This window comes from Scyliorhinus torazame, chromosome 7 (genome assembly GCF_047496885.1).
Source record: "Scyliorhinus torazame isolate Kashiwa2021f chromosome 7, sScyTor2.1, whole genome shotgun sequence".
NCBI lineage: Eukaryota > Metazoa > Chordata > Chondrichthyes > Carcharhiniformes > Scyliorhinidae > Scyliorhinus > Scyliorhinus torazame.
The window spans coordinates 116,118,255-116,136,914 of NC_092713.1; the positions used below are offsets into that span (position 1 = coordinate 116,118,255).

The 18,660-nt window shown below is 45.0% G+C and overlaps 1 protein-coding gene across 1 annotated transcript in view; it reads right to left on the reverse strand.

Annotated features, from left to right (window-relative positions):
- glis1a (GLIS family zinc finger 1a) overlaps positions 1–12,225 on the reverse strand; it is a 587,387-nt gene extending 575,162 nt beyond the window's left edge. The window contains exons 1-2 of the mRNA XM_072511301.1: positions 12,129–12,225; positions 5,737–6,104 (exon numbers count right to left, since the gene is read on the reverse strand). Coding sequence (XP_072367402.1) covers positions 5,737–6,070 — 334 coding nt within the window. The 5' untranslated portion in view covers positions 6,071–6,104; positions 12,129–12,225. The remainder of the gene's footprint in view (positions 1–5,736; positions 6,105–12,128) is intronic.
- Between the last annotated feature and the right edge of the window lie 6,435 nt (positions 12,226–18,660).

Consider the following 18,660-nt stretch of genomic DNA (forward strand, 5'->3'; position numbering starts at 1 on the left):
CAGGGAGAACGTGCTGACTCCGCACAGAAAGTGACCCAGAGGGGAATCGAACCTGGGACCCTGGTACTGTGAAGCCACAGTGCTAACCACTATGCTACCATGCTGTCCATGCAGGGTGGCACAGTGGTTAGCACTGCTGCCTCACAGCTCCAGGGTCCCGGGTTCAATTCCAGTCTCAGGTGACTATGTGGTGTTTGCACTTTCTCCCCATGTTTGCTTGGGTTTCCTCTGGGTACTCCCGTTTTCTCCCACAGTTCAAAGATGTACAGGTTAGGTGGATTAGCCATGCTAAATTACCCCTTAATGTCCAAAAAGGATAGGTGGGGTTACTGGGTTACAGGGATAGGATGGAGGCGTGGCCTTAAGTAGGGTGTTCTGGGCGGCATGTGTTGCAGTGGTTAGCACTGGGACTGCAGCGCTGAGGACCCGGGTTCGAATCCCAGCCCTGGGTCACTGTCCATGTGGAGTTTGCACATTCTCCCCGTGTCTGTGTGGGTTTCACCCCCACAACCCAAAAATGTGCAGGGTAGGTGGATTGGTCACGCTAAATTGCCCCTAAAACTGGAAAACAAAATAATTGGGTACACTAAATTTATGTGAAAAAAAAGTAGGGTGATCTTTCCAATGGCAGGTGCAGACTCAATGGGCCGAATGGCCTCCTTGTGCACTGTACATTCTCTGATTCTATGGACCTGGACACTGGAAATGATCCCGGCTTCCGATATAGAGTAAAAGGAGCAAACCAACGCTTTCAGCTCTCCTGCCTTGACATACCCCTTTAACTTAAAGCTTTGAAAGATGCTTAATATTAGATTATACCCAATTCTCCATGGTCCTTCTTTCCTTGTACTCGTTACTATCAATTACAGCCCTTACTGATTATAAACCACCAAAAGCATTTTCAAACTATAAGTGATAAAAGTTGTAAAAACTGACCTTACCCACTATTTACCAATCAGCTCTCTCCCTTGTAGCCTCAGCAAGGCAAGACCACTCCCTGAAGTTTTAAGTTACAAAGCAAGGAAAAAAAGCAAAAAACACCTCTTTTGGCTCTGCACCAAAATCCCACTCTGTTTCAAACTCATTCTGTCTTTATGTCACTCTGGATGTAGTCTCTCCCACTGCTCCTGCGCAAAGCTCACTTAGCTGGGCACTCTTGGCAGGTTCTGTCGCTGGGTCCTCCTTTGACAAAACCTGTTGTAACCCCGGGGGGGATCCCCTCCATGGGTGAGGGGGGGGGGGGGGGGGGGGGATGATGATACAGCAGGGAAGCCTAGGCCTACTAAGAGGATGATTATTTATGCTAATAGGGTTCATGACTTTTCATGGCTGGAATCCCATTACGTCATTGGCAGGGAGCAGGACAATCCAAATGGGAATTCCCCCGATGAAAAAGGCATTTCAGGATTCCCATTGGATTCTCCGCCCCATCCGGCCTTCCCACCTGCCAAAATCAGGGTGGAAAATCCTCCCCTGCGTTGCCTTTTGGCGGAGATATTAAATTGAGGTCCTATGTGCCCTCTCAGGTGTACATGAGTGAAGATGAGGAAAAGGAGTTCTGGTGCCTTGCTCAATATTTATTCTTTAACCAACAATACTAAATACTACTTACCTGATCATGTATCGTGTTATTATTTGTGGTATTTTGCTGTATGAAATTGGATAATGCATTGCAACGGTGACCCTTCATACCCGCCTTCCACCCCCTCCACCCTTCAAAGCGCCCCTCCACCCTCCTTTCAGGGGTATGGCACCCCCAGGGCCTGACCCTTGTCACCTTGGCAGTGGCAGTGCCAAGGTGACAGCCTGTCACGACAAGGTGCCTGCGTTCCAAGGGGAGGGCCTGGGGCCACCCTGCAGTGCCCCTGACCACCCTGGCCACCTCGGATGGCCTGGGACACTCCCCTGGTGCCGTTCCGCCTGGTCCATGTTTGTGTGGACCAGCACTGGACGCCGCCTGGCTGGGGACTCCCTGGGGAGGCTGTTACATGCTGGGAGCCCGGTAGATCCTGTTACGTTCTGGTGCTTGGCCGATAGGATTGATGCACAGTAGAACGTCTCATTCTTGACTAGTTAAAGTATTTTATTATAAAATAAATGCGTTGTAAAGATAACTATAAAAAATATTACAAACTACTAATACTGATAAATTATCCTAGAGCTACTCAAGTATGACTATCCACTAACACGACTAACTCCCAACTCCTCCAGGTAAAGAGTCACATGGTAAATTTACACTGACACCTGCTGGTCTGAGGTTGCTTACATCATCATATACATGATTGCTTATACATATCGCCACATCCCCTTTCCTTTGGAAATGTAATTATTGACATTCATGACTTTGCTTTACAACACAATATGACATGCATAATTCTTTAGAATATTTAAGTATTTACAGTTCATCACAAATTCAGTCTCTCAGGTTTACGATTTGTCTTGTTGATCTCCTGAGCAGTGTTTGAACTTGTGACCATGTTTTATCTTCATTTGTTGTTGCAGTTGTTTCTTGTTGTTCTTCTTGAATTTGTGCATTCTTACATTGCTCTGGATCTGTTTGCTGAAATGTATCTTTTTCAACTGTCTTAGGATTGCTCACAATGTCTTCTTGTGGTTTCATAACAAAAGGTTGCTGAACCATCCATTCCCATTTGGATCTTCCAGCCTGACTATGTCATCTGTTTGTAATGGTTGAAGCCTTCTTGTAGATTTGTCATTAAATTGCCTTTGCCTCCTTTTTTGAAAGATCAGTTTCCTGTCTAATCTCGGCAGTAACTGGTTCTTCCGACCGCAAGAACTGAAGCTTCATGCACTATGTGCAGTTTTTTAGCTTCCTACACTGTGCTTTGCCAATAGGAATGATGCACAGTAGAATGTCTAGTTCTTGACTAGTTAAAGTATTTTATTATAAAATAAATGCATGGTAAAGATAACTATAAGAAATATATTATAAACTACTAATACTGATAAATTATCCTAAACCTACTGCAAGTATGACTATTCAATAACAGAACGAACTCCCAACTCCTCCGGGTACAGTCACATGGTATATTTACACTGCCATCTGCTGGTTGGAGGTCGTTTACATCATTATATACATGATTGCTTATGCATATCATCACAGACCCTGGGTGAGCATGCCTAAGTGGGTTTAAAACCGTCTTAAGCACGCGCAAGGCTTGGTCACTCCCATCCTAATCGCTACGCCTCTCAAGATCTGGGTAGATTTTGCAAGGCATATTGGCTGCCGGGAAGCCCACAGGAGGCTTCCCCCGGCCGCACCTACTCCTGTTCGGGCACAACGCAGCCAGTAGATTGCACCCTATGTGGCTTGGTGTCATACTTTTTATGCTCCTGTGAAGCACCTTAGGGTATTTTACTGCATTAGAGTTGGCTATATAAATATATGTTGTTGTTATTAGACTGTTGATCACAGATGCCCTATTGCCCTCATCTCTATCAGCTTGTATTCCCAACAACTTGGAGAGCAAAAATGTTTCAAGCTTGAGAGGAAAAGTTAAACTAACAAGGCCCTACCTCCAGCAAAATCCAGGCCATTGTTTTCTTTGCTAGCAATATATCTATAAAAGGTTGATGGAATTATACTTCCTTTCTCCTGCCAAACAAGGTGCCCTCCTTAACACTTCAGAAGAGCAGTTCCTAGGGCAGCACGGTGGCACAATGGGTTAGCCCTGCTGCCTCACGGCGCCAAGGTCACAGGTTCAATCCCGGCTCTGGGTCACTTCACTGTCCGTGTGGAGTTTGCACATTCTCCCTGTGTTTGTGTGGGTTTCGTCCCCACAACCCAAAGATATGCAGGCTTGGTAGATTGGCCATGCTAAATTGCCCTTAATTGGAAAAAATGAATTGGGTACTCTAAATTTATATAAAAAAAGAGCAGTTCCTGCTACACCAGTGGGACATTTCCATTTTCCCACCCAATTGTCCTGTGACTCCCATGACTGAGACAAATTCTACAAAATGTGCTTACTGATGGCTGTTTTGTGTTTTGGTGAACAGAGTTGAGATTGCTACAGACTCATTACACTTGAATGTTTGCAACCAATTAAGAAAGAAGACTTTTATTTCATCATTGTGGTGTGTATTCAAACAAAGGCACAAAGGACAGTAACCCACTGCACTAATCAACACAAATTGCAATTGCTTCCTTCAGCTATGGATTATTTCCTCTTCCTCATAATCAAAGACATGTAGTTCCCTTTACATTGCATGGCAGTCACCTTCTCATTGTATTAATGATTCAGTTCTACATCATAAACTTTCTATTCACAGGATTTCTGTGAGTGAGATTAAATCCAGCGAATTCAAATTGTGAGCACAGTTTGGTATGATGGGAAGTATATTTCCAATGTAAACCACCAACAAAACTACAGAAAACAATATTACAAAATGAGAAAAAAGATTGGAAGCACATATGTTATTGTACAGCATAAGCTTTTAAAAGCCATTGCAAAGGTCTGTTTTATGATGATGATTTGTGTCAGTGCAATCCTCAATCTGGCACAGCACTCAATCAATAGCTTAAACTGGTAAACGGTTTTCAGATTAAATACTCAGTGGCTCAGTGAGTGAACACACCGCCCATTATGTTACTGGGCCAAACATACCAGGAAGGCTCTAGGCTAAATCCCTGGTCAGTGTTGTACTGGCTGTTCCCAGCCAAGGTGAAAATGGATATGCTATAATTGGTTTTAGCATACACCACCAGGCAAAATTCTATCTCCAAATTACTAGCCAGTAACCCCTTACGTAAAGAGAATGTGCACATACAAAATCATGCTGGAGACAGGTGCAGGCTTTGTCTAATGTCTCCCACAATGGACAGATGGCCTGCTGGGAATCACTATCTGCATTCACGCATGAAAAATATCACTTGGGAGAAAATACCAAAGAGCTGTTGCCATCCATGGAACGTAACCCTGGAAGAATAACTGCATTATGGAGTGAGATTGTGAGGAGTAGAAAGGAGGGAAGAAGGAAAGAGGAGTAAGGGAGAGAGGAGAGAAGAGGAGATGAAGAGTGGAGAGGCAAGGAGGAGGAGAGATTTGGAGAGTTGAGATGAGGAGAGGAGAGAAGTGAAGTGGAGAGAGAAGTGAATAAAGACCTTTCCAGACGACATAAACAAGTTACTGTTATCTTATGTTTTTAAATATTGTTCCTGAGAAAGAAGCACTAAAATCTCACACTGTAAAACTCTTCGGCACCTCCAAAAGACATGATTGCAGTCTGGTGTGTCATTTTATTTTCCCTACAATCGCACTTGTCTATTTTTACCCAATTAGAAGATGCGCTGCATGTTACAGGTGGGATAAATATCTGTTTCATTGTACTTCTTAAGGTGCACAGTTACATCAGTAGTTAGTAAATTTGCTGTTCTCTCATCCAAAAGAAACATATGTTACTTCCAAACTTAAATGTCAAACTGCCCAATTGAAAGGAAAATCTCATATTGCAATCCAAGGATTAAAATGGAAGTTGAGCTAATCAGTTCCTGCCGGAGCTGGTCTTCAACTACATGTGTATCTAAATGGAGCATAATCTCGCTAAACATGTTTACCCTCTGATAATTTCAGTTTGTATTGCGTGGTTTGCAGCAATTTCCAACAAATTGACCATGGCTGCTGCAGTCATATATTTTTCTTTTGCATTTAGATGTTACTGGGGCGAATGTACACTCCCAAATGGTTGTCAAGGTGTCATTGTGCTATCCCTTACCTTTACTGTTGTGATTCTTGAGGAGGAAGCACTGCTTAGATGGTTTAGGGCTATGCGTCTTATGTGGAATTTGGTACTCCTCCAATACATCTTGTCCCTTGGGACTGGCACACAGTAAATGAATCGCATCTCCCGTCAGCGTCCTCTGAGGTACAGCAGCAGTGTGGTTGTTGCTGCAAGGCCTTTTATTCCCATTGAGAGAAGAATTTTCTAAAAGCATGCTAAAAGCTTTACTGCTTGCTGAAGAAGTCATTCTCGAGTAATCCCTCAATGCAGGCATTCGGTATCCATTGATCATCCCAAAGGCTTGGGATGCAGTACTCCCACTGTGCATATTTTATTCCTTTTAAACCTTCACAGCATAACTCCTATCAAAAATATATTTGGGAAAAATGTTTAAATAAAGTATCGTTCAAAAAACAAACTTTAGCAAACTCAACATGTTTGAACCTAACGAATCTTAAACCTTTCCGTTTTCCCCCAATTCTTTGCCCTGACTCCCCAAGTGAGCTGATATCTGCTGGGGTACAATTCTAAATATACCTCCCCACAAGTGACTTATCTTCATGTGTGGGTACAGGTGATGTGGGTCTTTCAATTACTTCACCATGTACAGTGTCATAGCGAAGCCTAACTCTGTCTCCAGCCCAACATCCACAGATCACATTTTCTAAATAGGGGAACTGGACAGCGATCAGGAACAGAGACTCCAGCAGACTGTTTCCCCATAGTATTTTCCCATGTTATGGGTATTTGTGTAGTGTCCCAACTCCAGCTGAGGTAAAGTAACACAGAGACAGACCAGAAATCGAACATGCAATGTCCCTGGTCTCAGTGCCACACACAGTACATTTACCCACTGAGACAAGATTTATTTCAACAGACTCTTTTTATAAATGTGATTTTGGAAGACAATTGTAATATCTTTAGGTCTTTTTAAAACTACTTTAAATTTACTGTGATTCATGTAAATCATAACTAAACATAGGGTCAACCCTTCAAATATTAGCTTGTATACTGGATCTTTGCAACGTTAGAAAATGCAAAATAACTATAATATTTAAAAACTCTGCAACACTGTCACTTCCACATTAAAAGAATGTCTGTCTTTCTGAATTTCATTACTCCTCAGTCATAAAATTGAATAGTTTCAGAAGTTAACATTTAGGCCTCAACACTTAACATCTTAACTTCTTGTCTCTTCTCAGATAACAGCAAACATTTACATATTATCCTCACATAAACTAAAGGATTGTATAACTAACCCCCACTAAACTATGCAGTATTTATTGTTGAACTGACAGTTTGGGACATGAAGGTGAATGTTTAAAAGTGATTTATGAGATGGATTCTTCCCCCCCCCCCCCCCCCCCCCCCCCCCAAATGGCTCAATAAGATAATGCCCAAACTGGCATAGCTAATGGAAACCTAACCCAGACAAGGCTGATGCATTTGCAACAGTCTTCTTCCAGAAGTGCCGAGTGAGTGATCCATCTCACACTCCTCCCGAGGTCCTTACCATCACAGATGTCAGCCTTTAGCCAAAATGCATCCACTCCACATGAAATCAAGAATTGGCTGAAGGCACTGGATACAGCAAAGACAATGGGCCCCAACGATATCCTGCCTGTAGTGCTGAAAACGTTTGCTCCAGTGTTAGCTGCGTCCCTAGCCAAGCTGCTCCAGTACAAATAGAATATTGGCATTTACCCAACAAAGTGGAAAATTGCCTAGATATGGCCCGTCCACAAAAAAAACAGGATCAAGCCAATCCGGGAAATGACCACTCAACTTTCTACTCTGAATCATTAGCAAGGTGATGGAAGATGTCATCAACGGAGCTGTCACGCTCGGTTTACGGGCTGCCAGGACCATCCAGCTCCAGACCTCATGGACAAAAAAGCTGAATTCTAGAGATGTGGTGACTGCCCTTGGCATCAAGCAGGGAGGTTATGATGGAGCTGTATAAAACACTTGTTCGGCCACAGCTGCAAGTAGTTCTAGTCGCCACACTGTAGGAAGCATGTGATTGCACTTGAGAGGGTGCAGAGGAGATTCACCAGAGGATGGTGCCTGGTACTGAAGGGTTATAGCTCTGAAGAAATGCTAGTTAGACTGAGTTTTTTTTCCTTAGAGCAGAGAAGGATGAGGGGGACCTCATTGAGGTGTATAAAATTATGCGAGACATAGATAGGGCAGATAGGAAGAAACTTTTCCCCTTAGTAGAGGGGTTAATAACCTGGGGATGTAGACGTCGCTGGCTGGGCAACACTTATTGTCCATTCCCAATGGGCTTGAGGGGGCATTTAAGAATCAACCAACTTGCTGTGGATCTGGAGTCACATGTAGGCCAGATCAGGTAAAGGCGGCAAATTTCCTTTCCTAAAGGACATTAGTGAACCACTACAACAATCAACAATTGTTTCATGGTCATCATTAGATTTTAATCCAGATTTGTTTTATTCAATTCAAATTTCACCATCTGCCATGGTGGGCTTTGGACTTGGGGTCCGCAGAACGTTACCCTGTGTCTCTGGATTACTAGTCCAGTGACAATACCACTACACCACCATCTCTCCCAGATTTAACGTAAGGGGAAGGAGAATTAAAGGGGATTTGAGGGGAAACCTTTTCACCCAGAGAGTGGTGGGAAACTGGAACTCACTGCCTGGAAGCGTGGTAGAGGTGGGTACCCTCACAACATTTGAGAAGCATTTAGATGAACACTTGAAACACCATAGCATACAAGGCTATGGATCAAGTGCTGGGAAATGGGACTAGAATAGATAGGTGATTGATGGCAAGCACAGACACGATGGGACAAAGGACCTCTTTCTGTGCTGTAAACCTCTGTGACTCTAAGCAGCTTTTGACCAGGTGTGATATCAAGGCGTGCTGGCAAAACTTAAGTCAATGGGAATCATATGGAAAACTCTGGAGTCATACCTAGCACAAAGGACGGTGGTTGTGGAAAATGGAAGCCAATCACCCCAGCCTCAGCACAAATCTCTAGACGTTCCTCAGGATAGTGTCCTAGGCTCAACTATCTTCAACCTCTTCGTGAATGAGTCTTCTCTCTCTCTCCCCCCCCCCCCCCCTGCCCCCGACCCGCCCCGTAAATCATAAGATCCGAACTGGGGTTTTTATTGATGGTTTCACAGTGTTCAGTTCCATTCGCAATTCCTGAGATAATAAAGTGATCCATGCACACCTGCAGCAAGACCTGAAGAACCTGGTTCGAGCTGATAGATGGCAGGTAACACATCACACACGCGTCAGACAATGATCATCCCCAACAAGAAAGAGTCTAATCACCTCTCCTTTACATGCAACAGCAATTCCCTTGCTAAAGCCCGATCATCAACATCCAGTGGGCACATCATTGACTAGAAACTTAACTGGGCCAGCCATGTATATACTATGGCAACAAGAGGATGTGAGAGGCTAGGTATTATGCAGCAAATAACTCACTGACTCAATCAAGCCTCTCCACCAACGAAAAGACACAACTCAGGAGTGAATGGAGTGCTTTCCTAAACGAATGCAGCTCCAACAACACTCAAAAAGCTCAACATCATTCAGGATAAACCAGCTCCTTTGACTGGTGCCCCATGTACTCCACTCCTTCCCTCTACCTCAGCACACTATGGCTGCAGTGCATACCATCTACAAGATGCACTGCAGCAATTGGACGGTGCTTCTTTGACAGCATCTTCCAAACCTGTAACCTTTACCACCCAGAAGATCGAGAGCAGCAGGCATAGGGGAGCACCACCCCTCCAAGTCATCCACGATCAGGAGTTGAAAATATATCGCTGTTCCTTCATCATCCCTATCAAAATTCTGGAACGCCCAGTCAAACAGTATTTTGGGAGTACCTACACCAATGGACTAAAATAGTCCAAGAAGGCAGCTCCCTGCTGCCTTTCCAAGAGCAATGAAGGATAGGTAACAAATGCAGTCTTTGACAGCGATACTCATATCCCACAAGCACATTTTTGAAAGTTGTCATTGGACACTCATTGTTTCCCCACTAGCCCCAAGGGACAATCAGCCGAATTCCCACACCTGGTCATAATCCAGTAGCTTCTGCTCAAAAAGGCACGTCTGCTCTGGGTGAGGAAAGGATCAGACTCAGCTACAATCCTTCCCATGGGCAAATAGTTTGCTGGTATTCTGCCAATTAAGGGTTGTAAAAGAAGTCACCGGAGTGAGGTACCAGAAGGCTAGCCACAAGTGCGAACCTGCACTATGGCAAGAGTCAGAGACTTTGGTGGAGGGCGAGGCAAAACCATGGGAGGGAATCTAGCTTCACCTGGTTGTCACCCATAAACCACATGTGACAGCCAATAGATTTGAAACAGTTGACCTCAATCAGTTGACTGGGGTGAGCACAGTAAGAAGTCTTATAACACCAGGTTAAAGTCCAACAGGTTTGTTTCGATGTCACTAGCTTTCGGAGCGCTGCTCCTTCCTCAGGTGAATGAAGAGTTTCTGGAACATACCTCTTCATTCACCTGAGGAAGGAGCAGCGCTCCGAAAGCTAGTGACATCGAAACAAACCTGTTGGATTTTAACCTGGTGTTATAAGACTTCTAATTGTAGGGAAGGCAGTGGCTTAGTAGTACTTTCACTGGACTAGTGATCCAGAAACCCAGGGGTGCCCTGGGAACCTGGATTTGAATCCCACCAGGGTAGTTGGTGGCATTTGAATTCAATAAAAATCTGGAATTAAAAGTCTCATGACTATTGTCAATTGGCTGGTTCACCAATGTCCTTTAGGGAAGGAAACCTGCCTCCCTTACCAGGTCTGGCCTATGTGTGACTCCAGACCAATAGCAATGTGGTTGACTCTGAAGGGATGGGCAATAAATGCTGACTCAGCCAGAGACATCCACATCTTTTAAAAAAACATTAAAATATTTACCTTTGGTATGATCCCTGGCATTCTCTAATCTATGTGTCACTGTGACACATATATATTGGGACACTGCAAATTTTCACTGAAGATCTACAACGGTGTAGCTTTTGGTGGTGTTTTTCTTATTTAATGGTGGAAGTTTAAAAACCTCATTGGCTCTGAAAATATTTTTTTGCAGCACACAGCAATTTCTAAAACCCATTGTTTGTTCTCTTGTGAAGTTGTCTTTTATTTCTTTGGTTGCAATTTTGTGCCAATCATGGAACCTGAATTCAAGATGCAAAGAGTATGCCCATGGTGTCGGGCATTACACTTCCAAAAGAAGAAAACCCAAGCATTTTCATAATGGATAGGAACTAGGTTTTAAGAAAACTGTAATCAATCTGAATTAATATGTATTGTTAAAACATATTGTGATGTCTTTAGAGAGCGGCATGCAGCTTTGAACTATATTTTTTGGATTAAGAAGCATTAAGTTTCTATCCAGCTTTCACAAACATGTTTTTTTAAAACATTGCAATGCCTCATACCCTGTGGTTACAGATCGGCCCCAATTATTTTATTTATCCATTTCAGAGTCTTTGCATACCATGTATATATTACTTTCAAGTGATGACTAATGGGGGTTTAAATACACAATATTACCATTGCATTATATTATAATTACTTCATCAAAGCAAGGTGCATTATCATGTGTTATTCCCAAAAATATTTATTTTCGATTCCATTTTCTTCTCCTGTCAAATAGCTGCTAGCACTGGGAAACTGTTCCATGACATGCCCTCTGCCACCTCAATCAAGATACAAACAATTTTTATCCAAGGTCACAATCCCAGACATGTATATGTCCTGAGTTTGCAATATGCATGTAGGTTTACTTATCCAATTTTGGTACAAATCAGCCCTTTGATGCCAACCTTGTTTACAATAGAAGCACATCCCACACTAATATCATGAAATAAGCCCTTCTATGAAGGGATAGGTTGGAGTAAACAAATTATAATCTAATTTTCTGAACTAAACAGTAAAAACATTTGCGCACAAGCCTTTTTGGTCACCCCTATATCTGACATACATGGAAGTTCATAACCAAGTTCAAAAACCTTTAAGCCAAGCTATTGACAAATTCACAGAGGTAGAATCTTTTTTGCCCAGCGAGTTTTAGGCTAAAGATAAATGTTTGCACCTGAGTTGAGGGGATTTATAAGACACATGTCCCCCATGAACACACCCCGACAAGATTTATTTCAATAAACGTCTTTGTACAAATTCCTAGCATTGCTTAAACATAAGTAGCCCCACCACAAGCTGCAACTTATGACTGAATTAGCAAAAGTTGATGTAAAACAGCAACGGTTTTCAAAAACGTACTCTGTATAGAATGGTACAATGCGGCTCTCTATGACTTGGTGTTCATTTTCTTTTGACACTTAAAAAAGATCAGTTGATATAAATGTACAAGAAGAAGTACCTGAATGGGAACATCGCGTGAAACAAGATGCGGAGTGCATTGCAGGATCCCCAAGTGTTGTGAGCTGTTCCTGCCTGCCGGCCCCACGAGCAGTGAAGAGCGTCGGTGAGGGCGGGAACAGCCCGGGCCGGCTGACGGAGGGGGCAGCCAATCGGGTGGCCGAGCTGAGCGCGCGGGGACGGGGACAGTGGGGACCTCCCGCTCGCGCAGATGAGCCTGCAGAGCCGGGCAAAAGCGCGTGGGGAGGGGGGCAGGGGGCACCTATAACAAGACTTCAGGGCAGGGGGCACCTATAACAAGACTTCAAACTCTTGTAACACCGAGGGCACTAGCAGATCCTGCAAAGTGGGGGAATGCCCGGGTAAGAGCGGCCGCAGTGTTTACTGTGCGGGATGTAGAATTAACTGCATTTAAATTCATCCCGTCGCTCTTCCCACTGATTCCCCAGCATTCGACGCAATTTGGGCTCCGAGCTAAATTCCCTAAACTCTGCCAGAACTAAAGCAAATATTACTTCGTTATTGCAATCAGCAAGCATTATCTCTGTACGGCCATTTCCCAGCGTTAGTCAGCACATAGAGTATCTGCACACAACGCTGCGGCTCACGCCGGGCAACTATGATTCCCAGCATTTTAAACGCTCTAACTAATATTGTCAAATTTCCTAATCCAGCATTTCAACCATCTCTTCATAAGGATGGATTAATCAACAACGTGGCGTGGGATGAATGAGGAGATGCAGAGACAACGCACCGAAAAGTAAGGAGACAGTTGACGTTTCGGGTGTAAAACCTACCCTGCAGCAGTTCTATTGAAAACCTCTCCTCGTCACACTTCTATGTCAAACCTCTCCTCACACCAGTTCTGTTTGAGACGTTTTCTCGCAAGAATTCTTTACAAATTCTTTCCTCAGAAGATCTGGGAAAAGGTTCTGTACTTTAAAATTAAGTGTCTTGTGATTTCTCAATATATACTGCCTGACCATTTCCAGCAGTTCATACTTTTGATTTTGATTTCCAGCATCTACACTTTTGCTTTTTGTTTAGAACTCTCAGAAACTCTGAGGGGGCAAAGCAACTTTCAGGAGATAGGGAGCTGAAAGATTTGCATCCAGTTTTGTGTTATCCCGTTTCAGCTTGGTCCATCCACTGCAAGGTAGCTGCAATTGGCCTGAGCAGCCTGTAACTGAGTGTAGGATCAGCTTGGGTTCTCTAGCCTGATCACTATTCAGAAATTCCTGATAGAAAGTGAGCGTGTATGGCCATCTGGAAAATTAGATAATTTCTCAACTGGTTGGAAAAATCACCTATACTCACTGTTTTATACAATCACACAGACAAACGGTCACTTGGATGAAAGTACAAGAATTCATGGAAACATGCGCCCACTTCTTAAAGGAAGGGGGCAGGACTGGGAAAAAGATAATTGAAATATACTCGGGAGTTCTGTTAACATAGAGAAAAGGGGGAAACTGTTGAATATTGAAATTGCACCTAAAACAGAAAATTGTGAATGATTCGGGTTCTGATGATGGATTGATACCTGAAATGTTAACTTGTCTTTTGTTGAAGGTCGCACTTTCCATTTTTACAGTAAGAAGTCTTACAACACCAGGTTAAAGTCCAACAGGTTTGTTTCGATGTCACTAGCTTTCGGAGCGCTGCTCCTTCCTCAGGTGAATGAAGAGGTATATTCCAGAAACATATACATTTTTACAGTCATTCTTCATTTGCGCCCTTTAATGAGTGTCGGTAAATGATAGTCAATGGGTAGAAAATCATGCCTATGATTTCCCAAAACCCATCGGGCAAAGTTCTCTGCTGGTAGCGTAAAATCAGAGTCTCCTCCTAAATTTAAAATAGAAACACACTGGAGGACCATGTATCTATAGTTAATGCTATATCTCCTGATGTGAATAAACTAAGATGGAATAAATATTTGCATGGAGATGTTTTTCTGTGCATTTTCCATTCCTGCCACTCATTTGTTACATTTACTCCTCCAACCAAAATGAAGAGGTCGTGGGGATCATGAGCCCTCCCTGTCCACCTCTGATCTCTCTCTAAGGTCAAGCAATTCTATGCCCTCACAAGTAGATTGGGCCTGCCAGATTCACTTCTTCCCTTCCAAGAAAAAGGCACTCCACCAAACAACCCAGTTAGCTGCCAAAATGTCAACAAAGGAAGTAAATTCAAATGTCAGTCAAGACTTAGAGGGTCAAAAGTATTACCATCTGGGTTAGGAATTCTGTGTTGTAATGCTCGTTCACCAATTTTTAAAATATTTTGATATTAGTTAACCATCTCACACAATCTTCCTTAGTTGGACTCTGCAGCTCTCAGATATCACTCGGGTTTTGTTCAAATGCCCCTGTTTTAGGTTGTGGGATATGCACTTGTCATAATTTCTTCAGGATGGGTTATCCTCTGCTGGGAAGTTTTCCAGCTTTTCCCAGATTGTTCAAACCAGCCCTCTAGTGGAGGTTCAAGAGATTAAATTTCCTCTGTGTTACTTTTAGTAAACTGATTAATGCATTTACCGTACATTACATTGCTGTCAGCACTATGCTAATGTGATTGTTAACCTATTTATTTGTGGATTAATGACTAAATTAAAATAGAGAGCTACGTCCAGCAAATTAACTGATGTGTTAAAAATAACCTGTAGAGAAATACAGTTGAACCCCAAATGTTGATCAAGTTTAAACTGGTAGCTCCGAAACAACAGACTTCCACCTCTCCCCTCCCCCACCAGCCACCCTACTGATGGTGAGAATGTTGTTCCAGAATTATGGTTAAATACCTTGCTCCCATTGTAATGCTGTAGTCGAGGTAGCTGTGGGAGCCAGTGGGCTTGTAATTTCCATCCCTCTATCACCTTCACATGATCCATCTCCAACACTTCCCTTCCTTTACCTCTCTATCTCCATTTCCATGGATAGACTGTTCCCTAATATCCATTACAAGCCCACCAACTCCCACAGCTACCTCGACTACAGCTATTCACACCCCACATCCTGTAAGGACTCCATCCCATTCTCCCAGTTCCTTTGCCTCCGCTTCATCTGTTCCAATGATGCCACTTCCCAAAATGGTACTGCTGACATATCTTCATTCTTTCTCAATCATGGTTTCCCACCCATGGTCAACAGGGCTCAACAGGGTATCTGACCCATCTCCCGCACCTCTGCTCTCACCCCTTTGCCTCCCTCCCAGAACCAGTAAAAGGTCCCCCTTCTCCTCCCATTGCACCCCACCAGCCTCTGCATTCAAAGATTCCTCATTCGCCAGTTCTGCCAACTCCAGCATGATGTCACCACATCTTCCCTTCACTCCCCCTGTTAGCATTTTGCAGGGACTATTCCCTCCAGAATACCCTGGTTCCTCCATCACGCCAAACATCTCATCCTCTTCCCACGGCACGTACCATGCAATCGCAGAAGGTCTAACACCTGCCTTTTTACCTCCTCCTTGCTCATCAGTCCAGGGCCTAAACACTCTTTTTAGGTGAGGCAGTGCTTCATGTGCACTTCCTTCAATCTGGTCTATCGCATTTGCTGCTCCCAATGCGGTCAAATCTACACTGGAGAGACTAAACGCAGACTGGGTGACCGCTTTGAAGAACACCTTTGGTTTGTCCGCAAGCAGGACCCAGACCTTCCTGTTGCTTGCCATTTCAAATCACCGTCCTGCTTTCATGTCCATCCTTGGCTGCTCTGCTGCAATATTCCAGTGAAACCCAACACAAGCTGGAGGAACAGCACCTCATCTTCCGATTAGGCATGGTACAGCCTTCTGGAATTAACATTGAGTTCAACAATTTCAGACTGTGAAGACTTCCAGTGGCATCGATGTGGTGAGCAGTCACACATGCGATAGCTCCCGCCAGGGTACTTGGGTTTTTGTCCCTCTCTGCCCGGTTCATGGGTACTTTTCTGGAGGAAATTGATGTAATTTGATAAAATAAGACCCTCACATTCAAGTAATGTCTGGCAGAAGTTGTTCAAATCAGAAGCTGGGCAAGGGAGCTTCGACGGAACCAAAGATTCCTAGATCCCCAACAAAGGGAACATGGCGGCGGCTTCTGTTGCATTTGTGGCCCCTTAGTGGACGACTGAGAAGCTGGTTAGCTTCCTGACTAACTAATTTAAGAAGCAGCAACAAGCAGTCACTGGGGACCTGGAGGATGCGATGGGTTTTGACCCCAATTTAAGCAACCATGGACAAGATGGACCGGCGGATAGAGGTACATGGGATGACGATACAGAAGGCTGAGGCAGCGCTCTCTGACCACTATGATCGGGTTGTCATGTTGGAGGCAAAGATGGAAGTACTGGCGGAGGAGTGCAGGATGATAAAGGCCAAGATTGATGATCTGGAGAATCGCTCCAGACCGCAGAACATAAGGATCTCTGGACTGCCAAAAGGACTCCAACGTCTCGGGCTATATGTCCAAGATGTTCGGAAAATTGGTGGGGGAACAGGGTCTTCTCGACTCCTCCTGAGTTGGACTGCGACCATAGGTCGCTGAGGCAGAAGGCCAGATCGGGGGAACCACCTCAGGTGATCATACTCAGGTTTCATTGATACCTGGACAAGGAGTGGGTCCTGAGGTGGGCAAAGAACCATCAAGACTGTAGATGGGAGGACCAAGCCATCAGAATATACCAAGATGTTGTGGCAGAGCTGGCGAGAAGGCGTGAGGCATTTAATAAGGCCAAGTCTGTGTAAGAGGAACGTGAGGTTTTATGTGGTGTACCCAGCTCATCTTCAGGTAACGTTCGAGCACAGGGACTATGGGTGCGATTCTCTGGAAAGATTTCTAAGTGTGATAGCGAGTGGGAACTGCCACGAGCTACCCAGCGCGAGTTCTGGTGCGGCCTGGAGCACTATTCAACGTTAATTGGTCCACTTAACGAGGCTTCACGCCGCAAATGGAGGCTCGCCAGCCAATTCGCCAGGACCGCACTCACCAGCCCCCCGCCCGTTAACAAGGTTGAGCAGGACTTAAACAGCAATTGCACAGCCAGCCCCACTCAGCTCACAGCCATTGCAGCACAGGTGAGTTGAACCAACACCCTGCTCTTCCCCCTCCGGAGACCTTTCTGCCCCACATGAGCATCCACTCCCCCAAACCCTCCCTTCACCCCCCCCCCCCCCCCTCCCGCTTCAACCCTCCCAAACCTTCCTTTATCACCCCGCCATCACTGTGAACCACACGTGCAGCTAACGATGCCCTCTCTGTGTCTCCACAGGAGGACCTCTCCCACAATCGGCTGAGGGTTGCCGGAATCCTCACTGGCCCTGGAGGTGACTGGGGTGGCCGAAAACAAAGCAGTCACCAATGCGGAGGTTGCCACACACTGCGGAGGTGAGGATAGACCGGGACCCACCCTGAGGACCTGTCAAACGTGAATTTTTATTTTTAAAAAAAATATTTTTATTCAAATGTTTACACATTTTCAACAAACCCCCCCCCCTTACAGAAAAAAGAAAAACAAAGAACGCGTAAATAAAGATTTTACAACTACATAATCCCAGTAGTAAACACAAAGTAGCCCCCCCCCCCCCCCCCCGGGTTGCTGCTGCTGCTGACCACCTCCTAACGCTCCGCTAGAAAGTCTAGGAACGGTTGCCACCGCCTGAAGAACCCTTGCACAGACCCTCTCAAGGCAAATTTTACCCCCTCCAATTTAATGAATCCTGCCATGTCGCTGATCCAGGCCTTCATGCTTGGGGGCCTCGCATCTTTCCACTGTAACAGAATCCTCCGCCGGGCTACCAGGGACGCAAAGGCCAGAATACCGGCCTCTTTCACCTGACTCCCGGCTCGTCCGATACACCAAATAGTGCTTACCCCCAGCTCGGCTTAACCCGGGTGTTCACCACCTTAGACACCGTCCTCGCAACGCCCCTCCAGAACCCATCCAGCGCTGGGCACGCCCAGAACATATGGGCGTGATTTGCTGGTCTCCCCGAGCACTTCACACACCTGCCTTCCACCCCAAAGAACCTGCTCAGCCTCGCCCCTGTCATATGCGCTCTGTGAAGAACCTTAAATTGTATCAGGCTAAGCCTGGCGCAAGAGGAGGAAGAATTAACCCTACCCAGGGCGTCCGCCCATGTACCCTCGTTTATCTCCTCCCCGAGCTCCTCCTCCCATTTACCTTTCAGCTCCTCCACCGAGGCCTCCTCCTCCTCCTGCATCTCCTGGTAGATCGCTGAGACCTTGCTTTCTCCAACCCACACACCCGAGAGCACCCTATCCTGGATCCTACGTGCTGGAAGCAGCGGGAACTCCCTCACCTGCCGTCTTACAAACGCCCTTACCTACATGTACCTGAAGGCATTTCCAGGGGGAAGCCCGGATTTTTCTTCCAGCGCCGCAAGGCTCGCAAACGTCCCGTCTAAAAACAGGTTCCCATCCTTCTAATTCCTGCCCTGTGCCAGCTCAGGAACCCTCCATCCATTCTCCCCGGGACAAACAGATGGTTCTCTCGGATCCATCTCTACCTCACCCCTGTGGCATCTCC